We start from the raw sequence: 26321 nt of genomic DNA, 5'->3' as shown, positions 1-26321 counted from the left end.
CCTCCTGTTCTCCTTCCTGTTCTCCTTCCTGTTCTCCTTCTTGTTCTCCCTCCTGTTTTCCTTCCTGTTCTCCCTCCTGTTCTCCTTCCTGTTCTCCTTCCTGTTCTCCTTCCTGTTCTCCCTCTTGTTCTCCCTCCTGTTCTCCTTCCTGTTCTCCTTCCTGTTCTCCCTCCTGTTCTCCCTCCTGTTCTCCCTCCTGTTTTCCTTCCTGTTCTCCCTCCTGTTCTACCTCCTTGTCTCCCTCCTGTTTTCCTTCCTGTTCTCCTTCCTGTTCTCCCTCCTGTTCTCCTTCCTGTCCTCCCTCCTGTCCTCCTTCCTGTTCTCCTTCCTGTTCTCCCTCCTGTCCTCCCTCCTGTTCTCCTTCCTGTTCTCCTTCCTGTTCTCCCTCCTGTTCTCCTTCCTGTTCTCCTTCCTGTTCTACCTCCTGTTCTCCTTCCTGTTCTCCCTCCTGTTTTCCTTCCTGTTCTCCCTCCTGTTCTCCTTCCTGTTCTCCTTCCTGTTCTCCTTCCTGTTCTCCCTCTTGTTCTCCCTCCTGTTCTCCTTCCTGTTCTCCTTCCTGTTCTCCCTCCTGTTCTCCCTCCTGTTCTCCCTCCTGTTTTCCTTCCTGTTCTCCCTCCTGTTCTACCTCCTTGTCTCCCTCCTGTTTTCCTTCCTGTTCTCCTTCCTGTTCTCCCTCCTGTTCTCCTTCCTGTCCTCCCTCCTGTTCTCCCTCTTGTTCTCCTTCCTGTTCTCCCTCCTGTTCTCCCTCCTGTTCTCCCTCCTGTTTTCCTTCCTGTTCTCCCTCCTGTTCTACCTCCTTGTCTCCCTCCTGTTTTCCTTCCTGTTCTCCCTCCTGTTCTCCCTCCTGTTCTCCTTCCTGTTCTCCCTCCTGTTCTACCTCCTTGTCTCCCTCCTGTTTTCCTTCCTGTTTTCCTTCCTGTTCTCCCTCCTGTTCTACCTCCTTGTCTCCCTCCTGTTTTCCTTCCTGTTTTCCTTCCTGTTCTCCCTCCTGTTCTCCCTCCTGTTCTCCCTCCTGTTCTCCCTCCTGTTCTCCTTCCTGTTCTCCTTCCTGTTCTCCCTCCTGTCCTCCCTCCTGTCCTCCTTCCTGTTCTCCCTCCTGTTCTACCTCCTTGTCTCCCTCCTGTTTTCCTTCCTGTTCTCCCTCCTGTTCTCCCTCCTGTTCTCCTTCCTGTTCTCCCTCCTGTTCTACCTCCTTGTCTCCCTCCTGTTTTCCTTCCTGTTTTCCTTCCTGTTCTCCCTCCTGTTCTACCTCCTTGTCTCCCTCCTGTTTTCCTTCCTGTTTTCCTTCCTGTTCTCCCTCCTGTTCTCCCTCCTGTTCTCCCTCCTGTTCTCCTTCCTGTTCTCCTTCCTGTTCTCCCTCCTGTCCTCCCTCCTGTTCTCCCTCCTGTCCTCCTTCCTGTTCTCCTTCCTGTTCTCCCTCCTGTCCTCCCTCCTGTTCTCCCTCCTGTTCTCCTTCCTGTTCTCCCTCCTGTTCTACCTCCTTGTCTCCCTCCTGTTTTCCTTCCTGTTTTCCTTCCTGTTCTCCCTCCTGTTCTACCTCCTTGTCTCCCTCCTGTTTTCCTTCCTGTTTTCCTTCCTGTTCTCCCTCCTGTTCTACCTCCTTGTCTCCCTCCTGTTTTCCTTCCTGTTCTCCCTCCTGTTCTCCCTCCTGTTCTCCCTCCTGTTCTCCCTCCTGTTCTCCTTCCTGTCCTCCCTCCTGTCCTCCTTCCTGTCCTCCCTCCTGTTCTCCCTCCTTGTCTCCCTCCTGTGTTCCTTCCTGTTCTCCCTCCTGTTCTCCCTCCTGTTCTCCCTCCTGTTCTCCCTCCTGTTTTCCTTCCTGTTCTACCTCCTGTTCTCCCTCCTGTTCTAACTCCTGTTCTCCCTCCTGTTCTCCCTCCTTGTCTCCCTCCTCTTCTCCCTCCTGTTCTACCTCCTTGTCTCCCTCCTGTTTTCCTTCCTGTTCTCCCTCCTGTTCTCCTTCCTGTTCTACCTCCTGTTCTCCCTCCTGTTCTCCCTCCTGTCCTCCTTCCTGTTCTCCCTCCTGTTCTCCTTCCTGTTCTCCTTCCTGTTCTCCTTCCTGTTCTCCTTCCTATTCTCCTTCCTGTTCTCCTTCCTGTTCTACCTCCTGTTCTCCCTCCTGTTCTCCCTCCTGTTCCATCTTGACCTGAATCCAGTAGTTCCATCTCCATTCGTATGCAGATGATACGCTACTGTGCATCTAGTCATTGAAATGTGAATGTTACCAAATCTCGCTATCTGAATCAAGCTAGTACTTTAATATATGTTGTGACAGCAGACATTTAAAATGAAACATCAAACTAGACTTTCTTGTTAGTTTTGAAATGAATATTCTTATCGGGTCTCTCTTCAAAACGATATCTCGACCTCAAGACAACAAAGCGTATAAAGAAAGAAACAAAGCTCATAACTTCTGAGCAGAACAAACAAGGATTTAAAATATGATCAAAAGGCACAAAGTAGAAAGTACTAAGTTGTACTACAAATATTTAGTGGAAGAGCCGACTGTTGTGGTGAGGAGGGAGAGGAGTGAGAACGTAAAGCTTCAAAAGTCAATCGACATCCCAGCTTTCACCTGCGACCACGAGCGAATGACTGAAACAATGAGATCGCAGATACAAATGGACAGAACTAGTTTCCTCTGTGGGGAACCTGGGCTTCACCTCAGAGATAGAATCATTTGGAGTTTCCACCCTGACCCAAATTCAGTAGCGCTTCCTCAATTTTTATGTAAATGATATGCTGCTGAACATCCCGGAACTCTATCTCCCTCTGAATCACGCTAGCACTTAAATATTTGGCTCGACCGCAGTGTTGTGCATAATCAACGTTGACTCAACGATGAAACATCAAACCAGGCTTTCTAGTTTAGCTTATCTTTCTAATTATCAGGCCCCTCATGAAAAGGAGATTTAAACCTCATCACAACAAACAGATTAAATGAAGAATGACCGCATATCAACAAACTCACTTCTGTGCAGAACCGAAAAGACTCAAAAGTAGAAAGTGCTAGGTTGTCCTACAAATATTTAGTAGAAGAACAGACTGTTGTGGTGAGAAGGAGCTGCGCTGACACGCAAAGCCTCGATTCTAGCTAGTGATCGCAAGAACGAGATAGATATCTGGGCTCCGTCTTTCTGACTGGGTGCAGTTCTTCTCCCTCCTGGGCGCCTTCAGGACGTGTCCACCTGGAGGAGATCCCGGGGTAGACCCAGAACTCGCAGGTGGGATCCTGTAATCCATCTGGCCTGGAGTCGACGTGGAGAACACCAGGAGTTTGGAACAATCCGCCCCCGTGAACCCGACCTTGGACGAGCAGGAGAAAACGCACCATCAGAAAGTTACGAGCAATTATTCATTGTCCCAAATGTATTCCGTAAAGGATTTTGCATCATCATATCAAAGCGACTCGGTGCGTCTAACATAACGATTTGGCATAAAAGAACCAAAGCAATTAGTGTTGAGTTTTGTTGGAAAGCTCCGGTTGTAGATGGAGACCTGATTGAGATGATACGTGAAACCACAATCCCTACGAGGACTGAACTCTCCCGGTGCCCAGATTCTGTTGAGTTTGCAACTTGAAGAATAACCCTCGGGCGAGTTCAGGGGAATCAGATACCTGTTTGTGAGATAATGGTCTTAACGCTGCGCCAACTGTCCACACTCCACATGCAGACATCAAAAGAGAGATTACAAGAAATCTATGAATATTGTTTTCCCACGTCCTTGTGTGTCTTTGAATGTTGCATGAGTTGCGGTGCTGTCAGTGGGTTCATCACCCGGGCTATGTAATTCTAAACAGCTGTTTGTGTGAGTAAGTGCCTGTGTGTTTAAATGTGTCTATGCATGCATGTAATCCTATGTGTATATCAAAGTGTGTGTGTCTGTGTGTGTCTCTGTGTGTGTGTCATCCCCTCCCAGACTGACGTTAACCCCACACACCACACAGACAGACGCTTGTTGATTCCTGGATTCCTCTCTCTAATCTGCTGCCGTGGTTTACAGCCGGCGAGCTGACGGATGGCTGCAGGGAAGTGGCTCCACATGACATATTCATTTCCAATCAGCGCGAGGATTAGCTGAGAATAAATAGTGTCTTCCTTCTCAGGTGATGCATCTCATCCCTCGCAACGTACACACACGGCCTACAACTCATAAATGTGGTTTTGCTGCTGGTTAATCCAGGAATCAGGACGGCACTTCAGTTTGATCTCGACCCAAAGTCGGCTGGATTCTGGTAAAAGGATGTTTGGCAGAGGTGCACGAACTCATGTCAATAACTCTGTGGGTGGAGGTTTTTACTAGCTCTCTGTGTGCATCCTGTTGTATAACTCTGTGTGTGTGTGCATATGGTTGTGTTTCCTTCTTCGAACATCTTGCTCTTTTGTACAAATGTCAGAGGGTTTTCACCAGCGAGGGAGAGCCTCTCATTCGTCTGCTCGGCTTCACAGACACTCGTAGTAGAGAGAGAGACAGAAGATGACGCCGTCTGGAAAGAGGAACGGAAGTCGGGCGAGTGAATGAAAGCTGGAGAGGAAGAGAACGAGAAACGATTGCGTCAGGAACGATGAGCACTCGGAGGAAAAAAATCACATCATGCGGCTCTGATCAAAAGTCTGCTTCATAATTCAGGATGATTCCTAACTGCTGCACATAATCACCTGCAATCAGCCACAGATCTGCTCACAGGTCCAGAAGATTCATGACAGACGATGAAATCAGATTACTATGATTCACGGCAGTGGAAAAACATAAAGTAATGAAGCCAGTGGATGTACAGCAGTTTGTCTTGGAGCATTACTCTATTGTTTATGACATATTGGAAAGATCTCCGGCTCGGGGACGAGTGTGGGCTGCTCTGCTGCCTCCAGCAAGAGGAAGTTTCAGATGTCACAGGAAGTGAAGGGGTCATCTTGGTCGATGAGTTTTCTCAAAGTCATAACAGAATGATTGTCTGGTCAACTTTCTACCTCCAGTCACGAGCCTCACGTCCAAGGTGGAGGGACCTGGAAGTGGGAACTCAGAAGGTCTGAGTCGTGGAAACAGACTTCTCTTAACCGCGACACCTCAAAATCCTAAAAGTCTCCTCTGTGCATCAACAGAAGTGAAAACAAATCAGTTTATTATCTGTTGTCTCTTATCGTGTCTGATTGAATCAGGCGACGCTGACAGGACAGACGCTTCATTCTTTTCTCTGCCGAAGGACTTTGGTCCGATTGACTCATAAAGTCTGTGACGAGGGAAAGTGACTGGCAGCATGAAACAAAACCTTAAGTTCAAAACTGATCTATTTACTCTTTGCCTTCACTTCATCCTGCACTCCAGAGCCTCGCCCTTCGAATAATATGTTATTTTATCATTAGGATTATTGTTTTTTATGCTTTTACTTGGGTTAGGATTAGGGTTAGGGTATATGACCTCTGTGTATGATTAGGCACTGTGCAAATAAATTCTTAAAGTCCAGAGTGATGAGCAGCAGCGTCCTGCTCTCTGATGAAGTCCAGGACGTTCACACCTGAGACACAGGAAACAGGCGTTTTCACATGAGAAGTTAAAAGTGAAACACAGAGTCTGAAACAGTGAAACAGGAAAAACTGTCTGATTCTTCTTCATCGTACTTTTATCACTATGAATATTCAGCTCCACACCTTGAACCTGACGACTTCTTGCCTCAGACATCCAGGTTGTTCATTCTTGTTCAGCTAAAGAAACTCAAGTGCAGATTATTGTTTCTCTCAAGGTTCTGAAAGTCAAACCTGAGACGAGTCAAAGAGAGTTTGCAGAGTTTGAGCAGGAAACTGAGCAAAGCTTCATTTTCCTCAAATGTATCTGCAGGAAACTAGAGGACTGAGAAGCAACACACACACACACACACACACACACACACACACACACACACACACGTGCAGAGGAAGCTGTGTCGAGCTTCCCATTGTGACTTTACAGCCACGATTCAGTGACACACAAACACGACAACACAAAATGTGTCTATTGTGTTATGATTGTAAACACGTCAGCAGTCCCGCCGTGGACTCATGTGATGTCGTCACCGGTTGTTTGCAAACGAAGGAGAAAGAAGATGCGTCGGTCATCTCACTTCACCACAGACGTAAACCAGCCTCATGTCGTTTACACTGAGGACCAGTTTCCAGGAACCTGCACCGACAACAGAGACGAGCACTTCCTGTCTGTCTCAGCAGATCTTCCCCCTGAAGACTCACTGATCTGAGGAGGCACATACCCTGAGTTCCGTGGTCACCTCCGTCAGCAGAGGTTCAGTTTATTAGGTACAGGTCCCCTCAGGAGACGCTCATACAGATTGATGCACTGCAGTTTGCAGCATTGATCCATTTACATCAATAGACATGTTTATATGGACATTCATATTCTGATATTACCCTGATTCATACAATAATTGAGATATGACATAGTGACCTGCTGTTTGACGAAACATGACCTGACTGTGAGTGTAAAAAAACTGATAACGAGGATGTGAAGTTTAATTAAAAAGAAAAACTCAAAAGGAGAAAAGACAGAATTGATCATGAAACCATTTCAAGGTTGTTGTTTTTTTATTCTTTTCGAAACATTGGTCAAATGACAAAGTGAACATAATGTTTACATGTGTCAAAATCATTTAAACATCGTAATGGGAATTGTAAATAAAACTAGCCGAGGAGACGACTCACACAGTCCAGTGAGTAAAGACGTCTAAATAATGGTAAAGTAAAAACCAACAGGAAGCAGAGAAGGTAAAACTCAGCAGAGGGAAACTCACTGGGACATACTGGTGGTGATGGACACTGTGGCCTCACAGCAGGAAGGTTCCTGGTTCCAATCCCCACGTGCAGACTCAGTTGATTGGAGACTCAGGATTGGTGGTTTGTTGGTCAGGTGATGCACTGGTGTCCAGTGATTGGCTCCTGCTCACATGTTAGGACATGTGCAGGTAATTAGGGGGCGGGGCATGAAACAAGAGGAGCAGGAAGTGACGTGACCTCAAACAACTTGAAATATTTGGTCCTTGCAGGAAATAAATCAATCATGATGCATATTTAAGTATTTCCTACTTTAATTGTCTTTGGTGTATGAACACAAATGAATGTTGACAGATGTGATTTAATGTTTAATTGCGCTGTTGCATTGAATGAAGATTAAATTCAGTGCAACTCAGAATCATCTTGTTTCTTTATCCAACATAAAACTGGAGAAGGAAACAGACTGATTCAATCTACCCAATCATTTTCCACCACTGTCCAGAATATTTTACAGGTTTTATTGAACTCAATCACTTTGGAACATAAAGAATAAAAGCTTCCTGCAGCTGTAATATCTTCAGGGTCATTTCTGCAGTTGCATAATGCAGTGGTGACATTTTTTTAATGGTTTATTTCAGGTCAAATCAACTTCAGAGGAACTGAACTGTCTCAAAACCAGTATAGTGTCGGTCGTGAAGGTGCCTGCACTGAACTCTGTCTTCACCTCCTAATGTTTCCCGATGGCTCATCATTCCTGATCTCGTTCCAAGTTCCATTTTCAACCACAGCTTTCTCTTTTCTAAACCTGATTAACCTGTTATGATCCATGTGCTTTGGAAAAAATACATCTCATCTGTGCCAAAGATCTCGACTCACTTAGAAGTACGCGCGTCCAACACTCAACTTCAATTTGCCTGTACTTGTGTTTCCCCTTTGTTCAACCTGAATGTTCCGTCGAGCAGTTTGTGTACATTCCTCCAGCATCACACCTTCTTTCTGAGGAGGCGACCACGCCACAGACAGATCTCTGGCAGGACACCTTCCCCTCATTGTCCGCAGTGTAACACGAGCCTTCATCTCCTGATGTGCCAACGACAGCCCAACGTTCAAATATCCACCGACACCCTGCCAGTTCACAGCGCTCAGCGCACTGGGGGAAAACCAGTGGGAGCAGGTTTGATGACATGAGGTTTCAGATGTGAGCCGTGTGGATCTGACAGATAGAGAAGGCTGAGGCCCTTCCTGGTAAAGCTACGTCTCTGTGGTGAGGCTGTGCCGTGTGGTGGCACCAGGGCGAGCCTGGTAGAAACCTGCCGCTCGGATCGCAGCCCGGTTTGTTGGTTCTCATGCTGAGACGCAGATCTTATCTGATCCGGTGCATCGGAGCCAAATCTGACCTAGTTTGACAATGAGTCAGAAAGATCGCCAGCCGTGATATTGATTCTCATTTGAGTGTAAAGGGGAAGTTTTGTCATTTGAGTTATGGAAAGTAAGACGTCTTGGTGCTGTGCCTGTGGCCTGTGGTCACAGTGTGATATACAGTCCTCCATCGACAGTCACTTGTTTGGCTCCAAGAAACTCTTCATTCTTCTAAATACAAGAACTGAAATCTACATTATGACCAACAATTAGGCTGTCTCCATAATTTGTTGCACAATGCACTGGTTGTCAAGATTATAATATTTTGAATCTACACAAACAACCAGCTGGGGGGGCAGCCATGACTGTTTGACCACAAGCCGCAGGTCAATCAAACAATCAGCAAACCAGTCGCACACAGAGACAAACAAAGGAGCAGCCGACGACTCACTCACTGAGCTAATGGGCCAATTAGCAGCCGACCAATCAAACTAGGGGCTGAGAAACTGACGAGTCAGCAGATAAAGGAGGAAGACAAACAGAAGCAATAATAAAAACCTGTGATTCTGAATCTGACTGGAAGCTTCGATTCGTTATGGAACCAAAAACTGAGTCTTCTACCGACAGGAGCTGATATATATAATATATATAATTAAATAAATATAGATATATTTCTCCATTTGTCTGAACTTTTCCTATTGTGATTTGGACTAAACTTAAAAGTTGAAATGTCCGAACCGAACCAGCTGTGAAAACACTCGCAGGCTTCTTCTAAACTAGTTTTCAAAGTTTGAGTTATAAAAAGTGGTTTTATAACAAAAACAATCTCCAACTAGAAGACGCACTTTAGCTCCACACACCATCATGTGACCATTCACACACACTGGTCATGTGGTGTAAACATCGGTTGCTTAGTCACAGAAGATACTACGACCGAGGTCTGAACCAATCAGGAAGTGAACGCCGGTCACGTGTCAGTTTGAAGAGGTTTGAATCCGAAGTGGACGACGTCAACGTAACAAAGGACGACGGGTTCGAACCAAAACCACAACACAAACAAAACCAGAGAAATGTCACGGACCAAGGTGGAAACAAAGAAAAGCAATATTCCGGTTACTGGAAACACTTTTGGATTTTTCCCTCCAGTAATTGGCAAAATGTTTATAAATGTCATAACATCACGTCAAATCTGATTGGTCCGAATGACAAGGGGGCGGGGCAGCTACGCACCTGACCTCAAACAGGCAGAACGTGACCTCACGTCATGTCAAATACTCAAGAATATCTGTTTTATAAGTAATATTCACATATTTAGTGTTAAAAAGCTTCTTCTCTTCAACAACAACCTGTAGAATACAAAGTGACGTTCAGTAAATCACAATCTGGGTTCAGCAGATCTGCCAAACAGCCGAGTCATCCCCTGCACACGGGCCGGACCATGTTCGAGAGGTCGGGGGGGAGAGGGGGGGGGGGGGGTGAAATCAGGACCATATGAATGACATTCCAGCTCGTCTGGATTCTGGGTGTGTTGCTTGTTGTTGCCGGTGGTTTGGGAAGTCTGGGAGCCTCGGCTGATTTCGGTCTCATGTGTTGAATTTGTCCTGGCACAACCCCCGGCTCTGAGTCATCGCTCAGAACTCACTCACCGACGCTGGGCTGATAAAAATACACTCAATTAATCTACAGATTATCTGAAGGACCAGACACATGTCACAGAGCGTGTTCTGTGTGGCCGAGGCCGTGTGGTGCAGGTGGTCTGAGGAGGATCAGGCCATGTGGTGCAGGTGGTCTGAGGAGGATCAGGCCGTGTGGTGCAGGTGGTCTGAGGAGGATCCGCCCCTCAGGACGTGAGGCTCTGTCTCTGAGCAGGTGTCACCACCTCAGATCATCTGAGACATTTAATCCAGGGATTACACCGAGCTGCTGCTTCCCTCGGACGGGGATTCCCTCTGTGTGTGCACATCTGTGTGTGAGTGCGTGCACACACTCCAGTGCGGTTGCATGGATGCATGCATCTGTGTGTGTGAGTGTGTGTGTCTGTCTGTGTTATTCTGTGTCCATCAGTGGAAGTTCCACCACAGTCGTCTCTGTCTTTGACTTTATTGATGCTCCCTGTGGCTCTGGGTGAAATGTGAAGTCTCATGATTCAATCTGTGGCTTCACCAGCGATCAGAACCCTGAACGCCGCCGGGCTCGGGTCAAAGTGTTGGGAATTAAATGGAAAACACTGAAACACACCGAAATGTATTGATTCCCATGACAGGAGAAGGAGAACCAGTAGTCGGCGGGTTGGAGCAGATCTGGAACATTGGTAAAAATGTAGATCCTGAGCTCAGATTCTTAGAAACAACAAAATGGATAATTACAAGTGTTTAATCTATTTACCATTTAGTGGTGATTCTGCAGTTCTTGAAGGGGTTTCACCACTTTGAGGTTGGACTCTGGCTCTGGACGCAGTTTTCTGTCCGAGCCCGAGAGAAGCTGGACCAGAACCTGACAGGTTTCTGTTTTCAGTGTGACAGAAACCCTTCAGGATCCCGTCGGTCTCGTTCAGGATTCAACTCTTGCATCACAGAATTTGTTTTCGTGGTAGTGATTGAGGGGGTGGAGCCGCGTAGAGAGGCCTCATTAATACACCCCCTCAACCAATCAGGAGTCAGTCTCAGCTGTCAATCATATTGTTTCAGCATGTTTTTATATCCTCAAATAACAAATTAAAACCAGACTTATCCATCAATCCCATGATCCGTCCATCATCCATCATCCATCATCCCACTCCTCCTTTGAGGGTCAAGGGGGTTTGATGCTCACATGGGGGGGGATGTCTGGAGGACTCAAACCACCGTCCCTCTCCTGGTTGTTGAGCTGAACTCTCGGAGTCGACCCTTGCAGCTCTTCTCTCTGGCTCCCTCGTCCCCAGCTGGCAGCCCAGTGGATGTTTTGGCTTCACAGAACCTCCGGCTTAGTTTGATGATTGTTGTGAGTTTAAGTGAAATTCCCCAGCCTCTTGTTTCAGTCACCAGACACGGCCGTCTCTCCGGAGCAGGGCGGGGAACCTTCTTTTCCGATGGAAGTTCGTCAGAGCGCAGCAGATTTAGACATTCTTGTTTTCGGTTTCAGCGCCGACGGCCAGATGCTGGCTCCACGCGGCTGAGACTCCGTCCGCTCGTCCACTCGTCCACTGCGCCAACAGAAGAACAACCGGCTGCTGTGTTTTTCTCAACATGATGATGGGTCTGTTTATGACAAGCTGTGTAATGATATGTGTTTCTCCCTGTTTAGGGTTGATAGATGTTCGCTGCTGCACATGGAGACACAGTTACAAATATTCACAATTGGGAGAAGTCCAGAATAACCACAGACTGATCCGCTGCCACTGAGCAGCTCCAGCAGCTGAAGGTTCAGTTCCTTGCTGAAGGGGCATCTCAGCTCGTTCCAGTCCACAAAGACCAACAAAAATGTTCACACACGACTGGGTCTTGTTGGAACAGGCGGAAATAGCCTGATCCTAATTATGAGCAGAGAAATAAAAGTTCCCCAAACAATCGTGGGTGGGAAAGAATCTCAAATCTTCAATGAACCAGTGAAACGATTCAAAGCTTCAAATTGAAGGAATGTTAATAAAACGTCAGATTTCACGTTAAGTCACAGAACTTCCACTTTCTGGTCTCCCTAAAGCTGGACTCAGACCTGAGATCCTCCAGACTTGATCCACAACATCTGTATGTGTGAACGCAGACATCCAAGTGAGGGCTCCAGAGTTCCTGAGAACGTTCTCCTTCTGGCCCTACGAGCATTAAGTCCTCTGAGATTCAGGAGGAGCTGATGTGAGGAGCAGGAGTTTCTCTGGTGGATTCACCGGGAGCCGGTGGGTTGAGGACGTTTCTAAAACAAACATCTCAGGAGGCATCATGAAGAAGAAGATGTGAACAGAGTTTGTGGTGATGCAGTCCTCTGAATCTACTGGAATCAATGAACACAGACACACAGATGTTGGATGTGCTATCCATGGTGATGAAGCCGTGTCAAAGGGTCAAAGGGTCAAAGGGTCAGCTACACTAAAAACTGAAGATTTCATGGACCCATGAGATTTGAACGAGTGAACACAGAGAAACAAAGAGACTCACAGAGAGAAAGAGGGATTTGAAAATGTTGTGGTGACATATTAACCATCAAGTCCTTCGCCCAAGCTTTTTTATTTTTTGCTAATGGGTGTGTCAGCTGATCCCTGCAATGACTTACGACCTTCACACTTTCACACAGACATAAACTGTCTGGAACGCACACACACCCACACACACACACACACACAGACACACACTCATGCAGGAGATGACAGGGCCCAGTTACAGTAATAAGCCTCCTGCTATCTCACGCCCATGCGTCTGCAGCGTAGCCTGTAAATCTCTCTGTGTTATTGTTTTAATAACACTCGTGTTAGCATTAGCCAAGAGGTGAAGAACGTCAGACATCAAAGAGCAGAAACATCTGAGCTATATCGGGGTGAAGACAAAGGGCGAGGGCCCCGCTTGTGAAAATAACTGGCCACGCTGACTCAGCAGAGGAGTGTAAGTGTGTGTGTGGGTGTGTGTTAGTGGGTGTGTGTGTGTGTGTTTGGGGCACACATTCATACATCGACAGCATGAGTGTGGATCATTCAAAGTGTGCAGGACGCTAAGCAACCTGGCTCCACAATAACAAAGACCTCCAGCTGCTCAGAGCTCCATCTCCTCCAAACCACAGAGGCTCATAAAGCCCAGCACCCACACTCACTGTGAGACCATTAGCTCCCAGAGCCTTCACTGCTTCTTACTGGGGAAAAACACCCTGATCCCTTTTCCAACACATGACTTTGTTTTCCTGAATCAACAGCTCCACCTCGGAGCCACAGGGAGAGGATCTGAACTCATGTCTGACGGAGAGAGAGAGGACTCGACTTTCCACTGGAGCTGGTCTGCAGCCGGTCGGAGTGGAACGTCTAACGAGCCGTAGGCAGGAGTGAAAACACCAGTCAGCAAACCGTTTAATGTCCCGGAGTGTGAGTGGAGTCCTGAGCTGCTATGACACGGATCGGCCCTGTGCCTTTCACTGCCGCCTGTTTTTACACATGTGAGCAATAAAACCAGCTGCTGAACTTCTCTACTTCTGCCAAATGAGGCTTTTTATGAACCAATGACTCCAGCGAGCAAGTGAAACCTCTGAGTGTGAGTGTATGCATGTGTGGAGTGGTACTATATACATGTGTGTGTCTGTGTGTGTGTGTGTCCAATAGACCTCAAGCTTTCCATACTGTTTACTGACACAACACATTCTGATGGTTTCTGCTCGGTTCCAAGAATTGAGAAATAAGAGTCACTTTCAAATGGAGCCACATTAGAGAGGTCCGGTGTTTACACTCGAGTCTTCAGCTGCTTCAGTTTCAAGTAGTTTGTTGTTTGCAGAAAACAGTTCTGATAAAAACACCTCGGAAGGTCCGGAGGAGTTCATTCTTTTCAAAGACGTTTCATTGGGATGATTCAAACTCTGCAGTCACGTCCGACTTCACTGACGTCAGAACTCCAACACTAATCAGCTCCTCCTGCTCCTCGGCCGAGTCTGTTCTCCTCAGATTGGATTTCTAACCCTCAGTAGTGTTTGAACAATGAGCTGGAAGGCGTGTGAGGTCTCGACTCGCATAACAAACGTGTGAACGCCGCCGCTCTCGAGCCGCGAGCTGAGAAACCTAAACACAATAGAGGAGTTGTTTGGTTCTGGGTCCGAAGTTCAAAATGGTTTCTCCCTCTCACACGGCACCGGGCTTCATGGGAGAATCCTCCACCGCCACAATGATCAGCACGACGCACACATGATTCAGGAAAGTGGTTCTCATCATTCACTGTGTGTTTGTTGTGCAGGTCGCTGTGTGTTGCGGTGCACCCCGACTCGCTCTGAGCGGGGGGGCAGAGCGGCTGAGAGGCCGAGGCTCCACCAGGCGGCAGGTCGGTGACTCATGTTTGAGGTCGTGTTCCTCAAACAGCAGCTGAACCCGACGACGTCACCACACGGGAAACACACAACGTTACAAAAGTAGTTTTGTTTTTATTAGAACGTACACACACATAAATAAAAATGAACACTGAATGGAAAACAATAATCAGATGAAGGTCTTACAGGTTTGCTACAATCTCGTAGAAGAAGCAACATATCCTTACATATTGCTTTTGGCTAGGCGAGTGCACACAGAATTGTCAAAATCAAGATACATAAATATGGAATTTAAAATGAAGCCCCTGTGTTTTAATAAGAAAAAGCGTGTCTACTATTTCCTCTAAGTGCTGCGTAATGGATGTCATAAAATATAGATGATTTTCTGCAGCCCGGCCTCACTGTACCAGTGACCCGTCGCTGTTCTTCTAGAGCTAATAAATAAATATTTAGTGCATATTCCCGTTTACCTCCGTGAAGAGCCAAACGAAAAACAGAATTTTAAGTTAACGATGAACCAAAGTCAACTCGGTTCCTCTAGTGAAGAGTCTATTCATGTCAGCTGTGGTCAGACAGGCCAGCTATCTGCATCGCGTGGTGATCGTCACAAACACAACACAACACAACACAAACACACACGTGTCATTTCCTCCTTAGTTCAAAATGACTTGAAAAGAACAGGCCACTCGTTAGATTTCATTAGAGACAGAAAACTCTCCGGAGCACACGCACAAACACACACACAGACAAACTAACACACAACTTTCTTCTTGTTAAACTGATTGTGTTGCTTTAAAAAAAAAAATGTCAGAGTCGAAGGCTACATCCACACGACGGCGTCTCCCTCTCCCCGAGCGCTTCGTCTCTAAATCAGTTTGAATCCGCGTCCACACTGAAACACCTGAAAACTGTTGCATCATGGTAGAATACACTATTCAACAGCTGTAAGCAACGACAACAGGGTCAGCAGCGCCTGTGATTGATTCTCCATGTTGTGTTGGACACGTGATGGTCATGTGACAGGAGCCTGGCGAATCAGCGACGGCTTCAGCGTGACAGAAAATAACCATCGTCTCAGTTTCTGCTCATCCAGACTAAAACCCGGCTGCGTATAGCGCCCCCACCTGGACGTCGGGTGAATCTAACAGCTGCTGAGTCACGCCTCCCTGCCTCGCTCACACTTACAGAACCTTGTGTTATTTTTATCCTGTGATAATCTGCTAAGTACAAGCAGATGCTCCATCAGCTACAAATGTTCTTCTTCCAACAATAAACACTGATAAATCCTTTCTCACTGCACTTCTCCTGCCAACACACTTCACTTCCTCGCTCGCTCCCCTGTGGTTTGTTTAATTAGCGCACAAACATGTTGTAATCTGCACTGAGATGTCTCAACACAAACCGCACAACTGTAAAAAAACAAAAACTCTCAAAACAATAAAGAGAAAAGAAAAGTCCAGTGCTGTGATTTTGGGACGAAGGTCTTCGTTTCTGGGAGGGTGGGTGGGGCTGGGTGGGGGGGTGGGGGGGGCTAGGTGGTAAGACGGGTTCTAAGAGGTGATTACGTTTCCATTAGATGTTCTCATGAAGGAGTCCAAGGCTGATTGGTGAAGAGCAAATGTAAAACAACAATAACACATGTACAATAAAAAACACACACACACTCTTTGTACATTGTAAATCACTAACAGTGGTTCTTTGGCATATGGAATGTTCAGTAGCATGTCCGCCCCTCACGTCTCCTCTTCAGTTGGAGTTTCCCAGCTTGATGGCCCCAAAGTACGTCCCCTCCCCCTCCAGGTCCAGCATCCACGCGTTGGACACGTTGACAAACAAGGTGTCGCCCTCCTCCAGCCGCACGCCGCGGCCCTGCTGGGCGCAGTACATGTTGTAGCTCGTGCTGTTCAGGCGCACCGTGCTGCCCGTCTTCATCAGCATGATGGCCTTGCTGTTCTGTTTGATGCTCTCGCGGTACACGTACTGGATGAGCTGCGTGTTCCGGACGTCCGGGCCGCCGGGCGGGACGCCGCTGTCCTCGGGCGCCAGCTTGTAGTAGCGGAAGCAGGTCTTGGCGTAGACGTAGTAGAAGCCCAGCTCCTTCACCAGCAGCTTGCCCTTCTGGTAGCTCATCTTGTGGCAGTAGCCGTGCTCCTCGTCCCAGTCGATGGTGATGGCCTGTTCGCTCTCTGCTGGGCAACAAGAAGAAGACCAGCAGGTCCCAGTTAGAACATCAGCTCCTTCACTGGTTTACAACATTCAGCTCCTTCACTGGTTTACAACATTCACTGGTTTAGAACCTTCAGCTCCTTCACTGGTTTACAACATTCACTGGTTCACAACATTCACTGGTTTACAACATGCAGCTCCTTCACTGGTTTAGAACATTCAGCTCCTTCACTGGTTTACCACATGCAGCTCCTTCACTGGTTTACCACATTCAGCTCCTTCACTGGTTCACAACATTCAGCTCCTTCACTGGTTTAGATCCTTCAGCTCCTTCACTGGTTTACAACATTCACTGGTTTAGAACATTCAGCTCCTTCACTGGTTTACAACATTCACTGGTTTAGAACCTTCAGCTCCTTCACTGGTTTACAACATTCACTGGTTTAGAACATTCAGCTCCTTCACTGGTTTACAACATTCAGCTCATTCACTGGTTTAGAACATTCAGCTCCTTCACTGGCTTACAACATGCAGCTCCTTCACTGGTTTAGAACATTCAGCTCCTTCACTGGTTTACAACATTCAGCTCCTTCACTGGTTTACAACATTCAGCTCCTTCACTGGTTTACAACATTCACTGGTTTAGAACATTCAGCTCCTTCACTGGTTAACAACATTCAGCTCCTTCACTGGTTTAGAACATTCTGCTCCTTCACTGGTTTACAACATTCTGCTCCTTCACTGGTTTACAACATTCAGCTCCTTCACTGGTTTAGAACATTCAGCTCCTTCACTGGTTTACAACATTCTGCTCCTTCACTGGTTTACAACATTCTGCTCCTTCACTGGTTTACAACATTCTGCTCCTTCACTGGTTTAGAACATTCTGCTCCTTCACTGGTTTAGAACATTCAGCTCCTTCACTGGTTTACAACATTCTGCTCCTTCACTGGTTTACAACATTCAGCTCCTTCACTGGTTTAGAACATTCAGCTCCTTCACTGGTTCACAACATTCAGCTCCTTCACTGGTTTACAACATTCAGCTCCTTCACTGGTTTAGAACATTCAGCTCCTTCACTGGTTTACAACATTCTGCTCCTTCACTGGTTTACAACATTCAGCTCCTTCACTGGTTTACAACATTCTGCTCCTTCACTGGTTTACAACATTCTGCTCCTTCACTGGTTTACAACATTCTGCTCCTTCACTGGTTTACAACATTCTGCTCCTTCACTGGTTCACAACATTCTGCTCCTTCACTGGTTTAGAACTTTAGTTTATTCAAACCCATGATGTACTGAATCCGGCTGCAGCTTCAGAACATGAGGAATGTTATTTATAACAATGTGATACTTTCATGATAACAACAAAGTGGGAACATTAATGGAGTTTGAATATTGGACACGAGTCAGATTTACACTCGTGTTGCTCTGGAACATCTGGATGTTAAAGTAAACAAACTGTCCATCAACATCAGGAATGTAACTGCCAAACCTTTGTCTGAATAATACTTAGAAACTAATCTGTGCAGTGCATGTCACAACGAGCCGGAGCCTCCTCTGTTTCGTGAGGAGCCGGGTGGAGGTGGACTCACTCTTGGAGTACTCCTGGTACGTCCTGATGGGCAGGTGAGCCGAGGGGAGACTCTCCTTGGGGGTTTTGCAGCGTCCTTTTTTCCTCGTGTCTTTCAGAGCGTTCAGCACCGGCTCCGTCTGCACCTCCTGCACAAAGACACAGGAATCTCATTGAATACACACTGACTGACAGAGGGCAGGTCTGTGTGTGTCTGTGTGTGTGTGTGTGTGTGTGTACAGATTGAAACTTCACCCCCACATCAGTTTAGAGACATCAACAAATATCCGGCACTTTTTCTTAAAGCAACACTATTTTATATTTAGACTTGTTTCACCACAGCTTGGTTCCTCTGTCTCTATCAATAACGGTCTGTGTGTGTCTGTGTGTGTCTGTGTGTGTATCTGATGACAAAGTGTGTGAGCCCACATGAGCTGCTTGTCTATGTGTCTCATCCCTGGTCTCTGGTGAGTGTGGTTGAGGCCTCCTGGTGAGTGAAACCTTTCAGCTCCATTACGCTCCTGGTGGATTTGGCACAAACACGACCTGGACTGGGTTCAGCCTCCGAGGTCTAATTCTGTTCCGAGCCCACGATGTCGCCATGTGCCGTCTGAGCCGCGCTCCTCAGGCAAGACGGAGCAGATACTCTGAAGAAAAACATGGTTTCCAAGCAAGTAAACACTGACTGCACCCCCGCGGCACACTCTCTGCCAAATCTGACACAAGATCCAATCATCAGTAAGTGTCGGGCCTCAGATTACTGTCTCACGCTCACACGGGGGATCTCAGGAACCAGTGAAGTCACATGTTCAACGTGTTCTGCAGAGAGGAAGACGTTAACAGAAGAATCATCAGCACTGTGTCAACGGTGTGGATCTGTTACGTCAGCCGCAGATTCAAAGGAATCCTGTAAATCTACATTTCAGGGAAAGTGTTTTTCACTTCCTGAAGGTGTTTGAACTTGTTTCCTGATTTCCCTCCCGGCTCAATAAGCGTAAGTTGCCTGGAGTCGCTTTCGTTTTTTCATTCCCAACCCAAAAGGATCAGTGCTGTGCTCCAGAAGCTATTTGCTGCACAAACATGTTTATGGCGCAGCGTCCTGGAACGAGGCCGAGGTAAACGCCGTTTTGCCAACGCTACAGAATGATGATGAACCCGCTCCCTGCCGGCCCCACACTGTGGGATCCATCCTGATTAGTGGTGCGACCGCCTCATGCCTCTTTAACCGAGAAAGAGGAGAGATTATTTAAACACAGCAGCAGCAGCTTGGCAGCGCCTCACCTACACTGAGATCTGGAGTTAAAGTGGCAGAGTGAAACCGCCCTGCACCCGGCGGAGCTCACGGAGAAGTGCCTGCCTGGAAAAGCACCGTGCACCAGACTGCGGCTGACGTGCACGTTTGATTCTGCACCACAGTGGATCCCGGCTGCACCTCAGCCCCTCACCTCCGCACCGCACTCAACATTCATCTCCATTTGGTAGAGGAGACTCTACAAGCTGCTCTCTCTCCCAACTCGGCCACCGGAGCAGAGTGTGTCTTTGTGTTTCATGAATCCGTCAGATCGGCTTCAAACATCTGCATCAGGAGCCGGGGTTTGATTCCTGGTCCTCTCACCACACCCTATGATCCCTCTGACCGCAGGCCGGGCCCGGTGCCGGCACATCCTGCCTCGCCACAGAGAGCTGGGATCTGCAGAGCTGTCCACTGAGGCCTGCTCTCCAGTAAATCCCCCGAGCTGTCTGCACTGAGCTGCGGCGGCTCGGGATCGAACCCTAACACAACACAACGTGGGCCAAGAGGACCTGTCACCCTGACACCTCATAAAGCTCCCAGCACGTCTCCAGGGCTCCATGGGAAACAGCCGGGGGCTAACACCACATGAGCTCCTCAGTCCCACGCAGGCCGGGGGGGTAGTGTACAGAGTCCGGGGGGGAAACACAAACACGGCGTTTCGAAGGATCTGAGAGAATAATGAGAAACCAAACACCAGCAGAGCAAAGCAGATCTTTTATTCTCTCTTATTTCACTTCCTGGATGGATTTCACTTTTGTTCTGCAGATCAAACAGAGGACGAGATCAAAGGAAACTTCTTCAATGACTCTGAACTGGTGTTTAAAGTTCTCAAGCTTCTGGGGATCATCTCAGGAACCCACTGACACCAGCGGGTGAATCACTGACAGGGAACTACTTTCTGCCCCGAGTCAAGATTCATCCACCGTGAGGAGAGAAACACGTTGGATCTTTGATGGAGGACAGAAAAGTTTCCCCAGCTCCTCCCGGCCCGTGTGACCACCGCGGGTTCGATGCCTGCTCGACAGAAGCTGTGGAATGCACTGACGCAACACGCCCGTGAGGAAACCATAACATCTGTCAGTGCAACACTAGTGGTTGATTTATTTCTGCTCCGGTACAGACACCGCGCCTCAGAGCGTTGACCTCTGACCTCCGGGTGATTAATAACTCGCCTCTAGAACGCGGAAGTAGGAAGGAATTTATTAAATATCTGAGTGGCCGGTCAGTGTGTGTCGTGCTGTCATCTGGGGTCGGACGGGGTCAGACTCACCTCGATGGGACGATGTGGAGCCGTGGACAAATCCACCTGGAGACAGAGACACAGGAGACGGTTAGAGAGCGGTTTGTGTATATAGGAAAGTTGTGCAATATTTAATGAGCAGTGAGTTGCTCCCCTGACAGGTGTGGGAGGGAGGAATAATGGGAGCCAGTTTGGATGTGTGTGTGTGTGTGTGTGTGTGTGTGTTTGTGTGTGTGTGTGTGTGTGTGGTATTGAGTTATTTTCCGTGTGTCACTCTGCACGTCACCACAGCCGGTGAGAGTCACAGTCTTTCGGGGCCGAGCGCTGGTTCTGATTTGCCGTCGTCTCTAATTTAATGTAAACGCATTAAAAGCCGTCGGCCACAGGGTCTTCATGCCTGCACGCACACAGACCGACGCACAAAGTCGACGCACAACAACTGAAATCACACTCTGCGTGTTCCTCATGTTCCAGCGGTTTATTTAAACTCATCACATTCCAGTGGAGGCCGGGAGCGGCGCAGACTCCAGATCTCCATCTCCAGGACGCCGGCAGGTGGAAGATGATGATCACAGGTCCAACATGAAGACCTGAGTCCAGAGGGTCTGACCCACCAGCTGGACCTCTGAGGAAGACTCCTTTAGATCCACGTCCCTCTTCATCTCACATCCCCACATCCATCCCACATGCTTGTATTTACTGCACGGATATTATAATAATGATATTTCTCTGAACTTGTCTCTGTCCTGCTCTTGTAGATTCTCTGTCCTCACATGCAGGACACGACCGACTGACACCACAGAGCAAACAGAGCAAACAGAGCAAACAGAGACATGTGAGACACACACAGAGGAGCAGCCGAGGTGAACCTCCTGCTCCTTACAGAGGACACTTCCTGAAACAAGACAATAACTCAGCTGTGGAAGACAAACACCAGAGTCACAGAAACAACTGAAATGTAAATGTTATTGTCCCGGATCAGAGAGGAGCAGCCTCCCAGAGCAGCTGCCACAGAGCGACGGACCCTGCAGAGCTGATCCTATCTCCCACTTGAGTCCTGGACTCCACCAGGCTGCTCTGTCTCCAGGTCCTGGACCGGAGCTCTGCTCTGTCTCCAGAGTTTACAGCTCGTGACACGCAGGCTGTAAACTACAGATAGAAGCGTGTAAACACAACGCGAGCGTGAAGCAGAGCAGCCTGCGGATCCTCGAGTGGAAACATCTGGACGAGGCGAGGAGGCTTCACCGGGAACACGTTCCGCTCGCTGCTCTGAAACTAACTTCTCTCTCAAAGTTTAGAAACTTTCACTGGACCTTCTTCAGGTCGGATCTGAGTTTCACAGAGAAGGGTGGGGGGGGGGGACGTGTTTCTGCGCAGCGCAAAAAACTTTTCTTTCCTTTTTTTGGATCCTTAAGAAAACAAAATACTAAACTAGTGAAGCACCCCCCGCACGCACACACACACACACACACACACTCACTCACTCACACACACTCCATCGGGAGCTTCTGCGGAGCTTATCGGACATTTTAAAGAGTTATAAAAACTGCGCGAATATCTTTTACGCACGGTTACGCACAGAACCAGAGCTTTCCACGCACACGCTCGACGCTGTGTTCGCGCACGGGGTCACGAGGAGCCTACCTCTTGCAGGTACCCGGTCAGGTGCAATAAGATCGCCACGCTGGACGCCACCTGGAGCAGCCCCATGACAGCCAGGGTCCCGAACAGCAGCGGCCGGTAGGTGGGCTCCGAGCTCTGCCCCGGGTGGAAGCGGTGCTGCCCGGACTCCATGTCCACGGTGTTCCGCAGGTAGCCTCTGTACTCGCCGTGCGTAGCTGCCATGATGCGCGCTGTGTGCCGTTCAGCCCCGGGGCCAGATCCCAGACTGACTGCGAGGAAGCGAGGAGCCACGGACACGCTCACGGGCTCTATACCCGGTGGTGGGCGGGCTGGAGCAGCGCGCTCCCCCGCTGCAGCCAATCACAGCGATCCAGCGGCTCGCAGCCGCGCGCAGCGCCGGAGCGCACTCAGGTGAGGCGCGCTCCTTCACACGTAGTCCGCCCCCTTCTGCGCGTGCACAGACCGGTGACACACACACACACACATGCACGTGCACACACAAACACACACACACAACTCAACACGCACGCACGGAGGTTTAGTGTTCAGATGCGCGGGAGGAAAACATAATAAAAGTTTACAACATACAAAAACAACAACATGCTGTTAATGTTACTCTTAGTATTACTACTACTCTACTATACTACTAGTACTAGTTTACTACTTGTGCTAATATAATCATCCTTATTATTGTTTTGATAAAAATCATACTACTACTACTACTAATAACAGGCTAAATCTACAAATAATAATCATAATTACTACTAACAATAATATTACTACAACAACTACTACTACTTCAATTGCAGCTGTTACTGGTAGTAGCACTAATTATATTATTATTACTAAAAATAAGACTATTTTTTATATTAATACTCATTCTACTATTCATAATAACAATCATAATCATCATCATCCCTAACTACAACAACAATAAATGATATAACCAAATACAAAAGGGAAACAAAAAAGTTCTGCTGCTTTCAGATTTTATTAATAACTTTTTTATTTCTTCATCAAATCAAACAGTTGAGGTCCCGATTCATCTGGAAGGCGTCGGCCTGCAGAGTCAGGTGATTCATTCCCTGTGGATTTATTCATATGTGAGTGAAACCTTCATCTTCATATTCATCGTTAAGATATTGATTACTGCAGCTTCAGAGGACTGAGAAGAATCCCTGAGTCGTCTGGAGCTGAAACTCTGTGTCACAGCTTCAACCTCCGAGAAGAAAACAAACAGCATGAAGCTATTAATTCACATGTCCCGTTATAGTCCGCTTACACGAACATTCTTCAGAACTGTACAACAAGACGCTGTCACACGGTGAAACTGGACCACCTCATTACGGCCGAGTGTCCACACGCCGACCCGCGGTCACATATCGTGGCTGCTCCACCTCCTGCTTCAGCTCCCTGACCTCCTCGTTCCCCCGCTGCCAGCAGAAAACCAGCCTCCTTTAGCAACACGGCCTATTTAAGGGAGAAGTGGTGACAATAGGAAAGGGGGGGGGGGGTTGTAGTAGGTTGGGTGAGCTTGCGAAATCCAAGTGAATTTCTTGGTGCCAGAGGAGTTCATGGGAGAAAGCTCTCTTTTTATATGTGCCCCCCTCCCCCCCCCCCCCACCCTCAGCCCAACCCCCACCCTTAACCATCAAACCTCATGGCGCTACAATCATTTAATACTCCATCATTATGGGCTTTCTAGCTTCATGAAACCACACACATGATTTTGGTTATGTAGTAGTTCGACCACATTCTCCTCTAACTCTCGCTCTTGTGCTCGTTTTTACAACATTTCTATAGAACTGCCTCTCTGGATGTTTTGCTTCTGGGCCGTCGAGCGAGAACCGGAGCCCGAGCTCGGCCAGAACTTTCTGCTGACCCCGGTGCCGAGCCAACACAGCGAGGACGACGACCTCGTTTTTTTCCCGGGAGACCTTTTGAACCTGTGTCACGGCTCCGGCGCCCTCCCGCTCTTGGCTGGCCGTGGCCTGCTCCTGGCCTCGGCTGTGGAGGTGGAACAGTGTGTGCTCTCCTCTCAGCCAGGGGTCCTTACGACACCGTGAGAATGTGAGTCTATCTGCGGGTTTCCTGTGCCCTCAGCAGTTTCCCTCCAGGACTCCAGAAGCTCGGTGCAGCGGTGGTGGAGAGACTTCAGGTCAACATGTGTTTGGGTCGCTCCTCACGCGTGCACAGGGAATGGGGGGGGGGGGGGGTGGGGCTGGACCCTCTCCATGCCCCTGTGTTGTGCTACATGCAGCTGCCAGCGAGTGGAACCTGATGCTGGTTCAGATGATGACAAGCAGCCAAAAGCCCTGGAGCTGCAGGGAGAGGAGAAGGAAGGGAAAAGAGAGCAAGCATGAATGAGAAAGGGTGAAGAGAGGTAGAGTAGAAGTGGAGAGAGAGAGAGAGAGAGAGAATACAGACGTGCCCGGGTAACAGCGTGCAAAGATACAACTGGAGACAGGATGTTTACCTTTGCCACCGGCCAACTCTCCCACTGTTACGAGCAGCGGATTATCTCTGGTTTTAAAGAGCATTCCCAGTTCACCGTGACCTCGGACTCACCCTGAACCTCACCCTCCTCCCTGAACCCTGACATCAGCGCTCTGTCTCGCCTGAAGAGCTGAGGTCAAGGGTCAAGGTTCAGGGACTGTGGAGTCATGGTGAGCACCGCTCGGCTATTTCAGCTTCGGAGAGAAACCAGTGTGTTTCCACTGGATTCAGCCGGTTTGGAAACCAGAGGGGTGGAAGTGCATGAATTAAAGAAGACAAATATGAGGAACTGGTTGTAGCTGCTGCTTTAGGGTCTGAAACAACAACCCGGCTCCTCAGGAATCCTCACGCTCCAGTTGGACGTGGACCAGCTCAGGTAGAACCAGAGCTTTCCCACCGCCTTTTACTGGTTTCTTTTATCTGCTCACGGCACAAAGAGCAGAGAGTCGTCTTTCTCCCTCGTTCCCACATCCTCTGTGGTGAGAAGGTCATTTCAAGTCACACACACACACACACACACACACACACACACACACACACTTCTTTCACCCCCGCCTCCATAGCAACCCCAATGTTTACACCCCACCCCCCCTCCGCCACCTCTCCAGTCACATCACATCGTTCTGTGGTTTTATGAGTGATCAGCCCAAACAGGGATCTTCCAAACCATCAGGCCAGTCGTGTTTCAGCTGGTGTGTGTGGGGGGGGCGTCGGCCTCTTCTGGAGCGTGTGCGGTGAAACACGGTGAAACGACAAAGTGACACGACCAGGGAATCAATGGAGTCCTCATCTTCACCTGTCATGGTTCTGATGGCGCTCGTTGAGTTTCCTCTGGAGTGGCGGCGCTTTGGAACGATTTGGGGGCGGAGTCATGTGACATATTGGGGGGGGGGGGGGGGGGGAGTTAGATTTCATGTCAATACAATAGAGTGTAAACAAAGATGCACAGCATGGGTTCACTTCCTCCCACCATCTGCAAATGAAGCCAGAATACCCCCGACACGAGCACTGCCATCTAGTGGCAACAACATAATTGACTTGTATGGTCCATGTCCCATCTGCTAACATGGAGGGTTCATGGCCTATTTGAGCTCCATTGTCTCTACTTGTCGGGACATTTCACACACACCCTCAAGGTGGCGCTCATAGGAGAGTCTGGGTTCATCCTTTGGGGGCCGTGCATGTCTGAACTTTGACCTGAAGGTGGCGCTACAGGAGAAATTAGAGGTCGTGTACATCTTTATCAAAGTAGATGGAGACTTGAGCTATTTCCCACAAACCGACAATCGCTCAGTGAAACTTTAATCGTTTGAAACACGTGTGAACACAGTTGTTGCCCCCCCCCATCACACACACACTTGTCGAAGGTTAAACAGTGGGTCTGTCATCGCTCGCCCCAGAGCTCCTACGTCCTGTCCCCCTCTGCTCCTTCCTCTCCCCCCCCCCCCCCCCCCCCGGTTACCTCTCATCCCTCCGTCTTCCACCACAAACAAGACGTAGTGGGGAGATTTTTCGGTGACACAGCAAACGGCTTCAGGAATCCCACGATGTCATGTGTGGTGACCCGGGAGGAGTTTATGACACAGGTCTATTAAGAAGGAGAGAGGGGACTGAGCCAAAGATGCACAAAAGAGAAAAGAAGTGACGCACGCTCTGTAGATTCAACGTCTTGGACGAACTTTAAAGGTTCTTCCCTGAACTCTGTCTCTCCTCAGTGACGCATTCATTCATTCACGTTCTCCGTTAACAGTTTTCTTGCCATCGACGAGTCTGAGAAAGACGAAGAGGAGGATGTCTGAGTCGGAGAAAGACGAAGAGGAGGATGCGGACGAGAGAGCGATGGAGAAAAA

At 48.3% G+C, this 26321-nt stretch overlaps 1 protein-coding gene across 2 annotated transcripts; it reads right to left on the bottom strand.

Moving 5' to 3' along the window:
- Positions 1-14172: 14172 nt before the first annotated feature.
- tnfsf11 (TNF superfamily member 11) lies at positions 14173-22245 on the bottom strand. Of its 2 annotated transcripts, none has more exons than XM_062403292.1 (4): positions 21997-22245; positions 20383-20418; positions 17841-17967; positions 14173-16267 (listed from the first exon to the last, which is right to left on the bottom strand). In XM_062403292.1, exons 1-4 carry the CDS (start codon positions 22195-22197, stop codon positions 15825-15827), a joined length of 807 nt encoding a protein of 268 aa, XP_062259276.1. In that variant the 5' UTR covers positions 22198-22245; the 3' UTR covers positions 14173-15824. The 2 variants fall into 2 exon arrangements, with proteins under 2 accessions (XP_062259276.1, XP_062259277.1); XM_062403293.1 differs by having other exon boundaries at positions 14173-16264.
- Positions 22246-26321: the final 4076 nt, after the last annotated feature.

This window comes from Platichthys flesus, chromosome 13 (genome assembly GCF_949316205.1).
Source record: "Platichthys flesus chromosome 13, fPlaFle2.1, whole genome shotgun sequence".
Classification (NCBI taxonomy): domain Eukaryota; kingdom Metazoa; phylum Chordata; class Actinopteri; order Pleuronectiformes; family Pleuronectidae; genus Platichthys; species Platichthys flesus.
The sequence above is the reverse complement of the archived record's forward strand: the minus strand, read 5'-3'. Positions and strand labels throughout refer to the sequence as shown.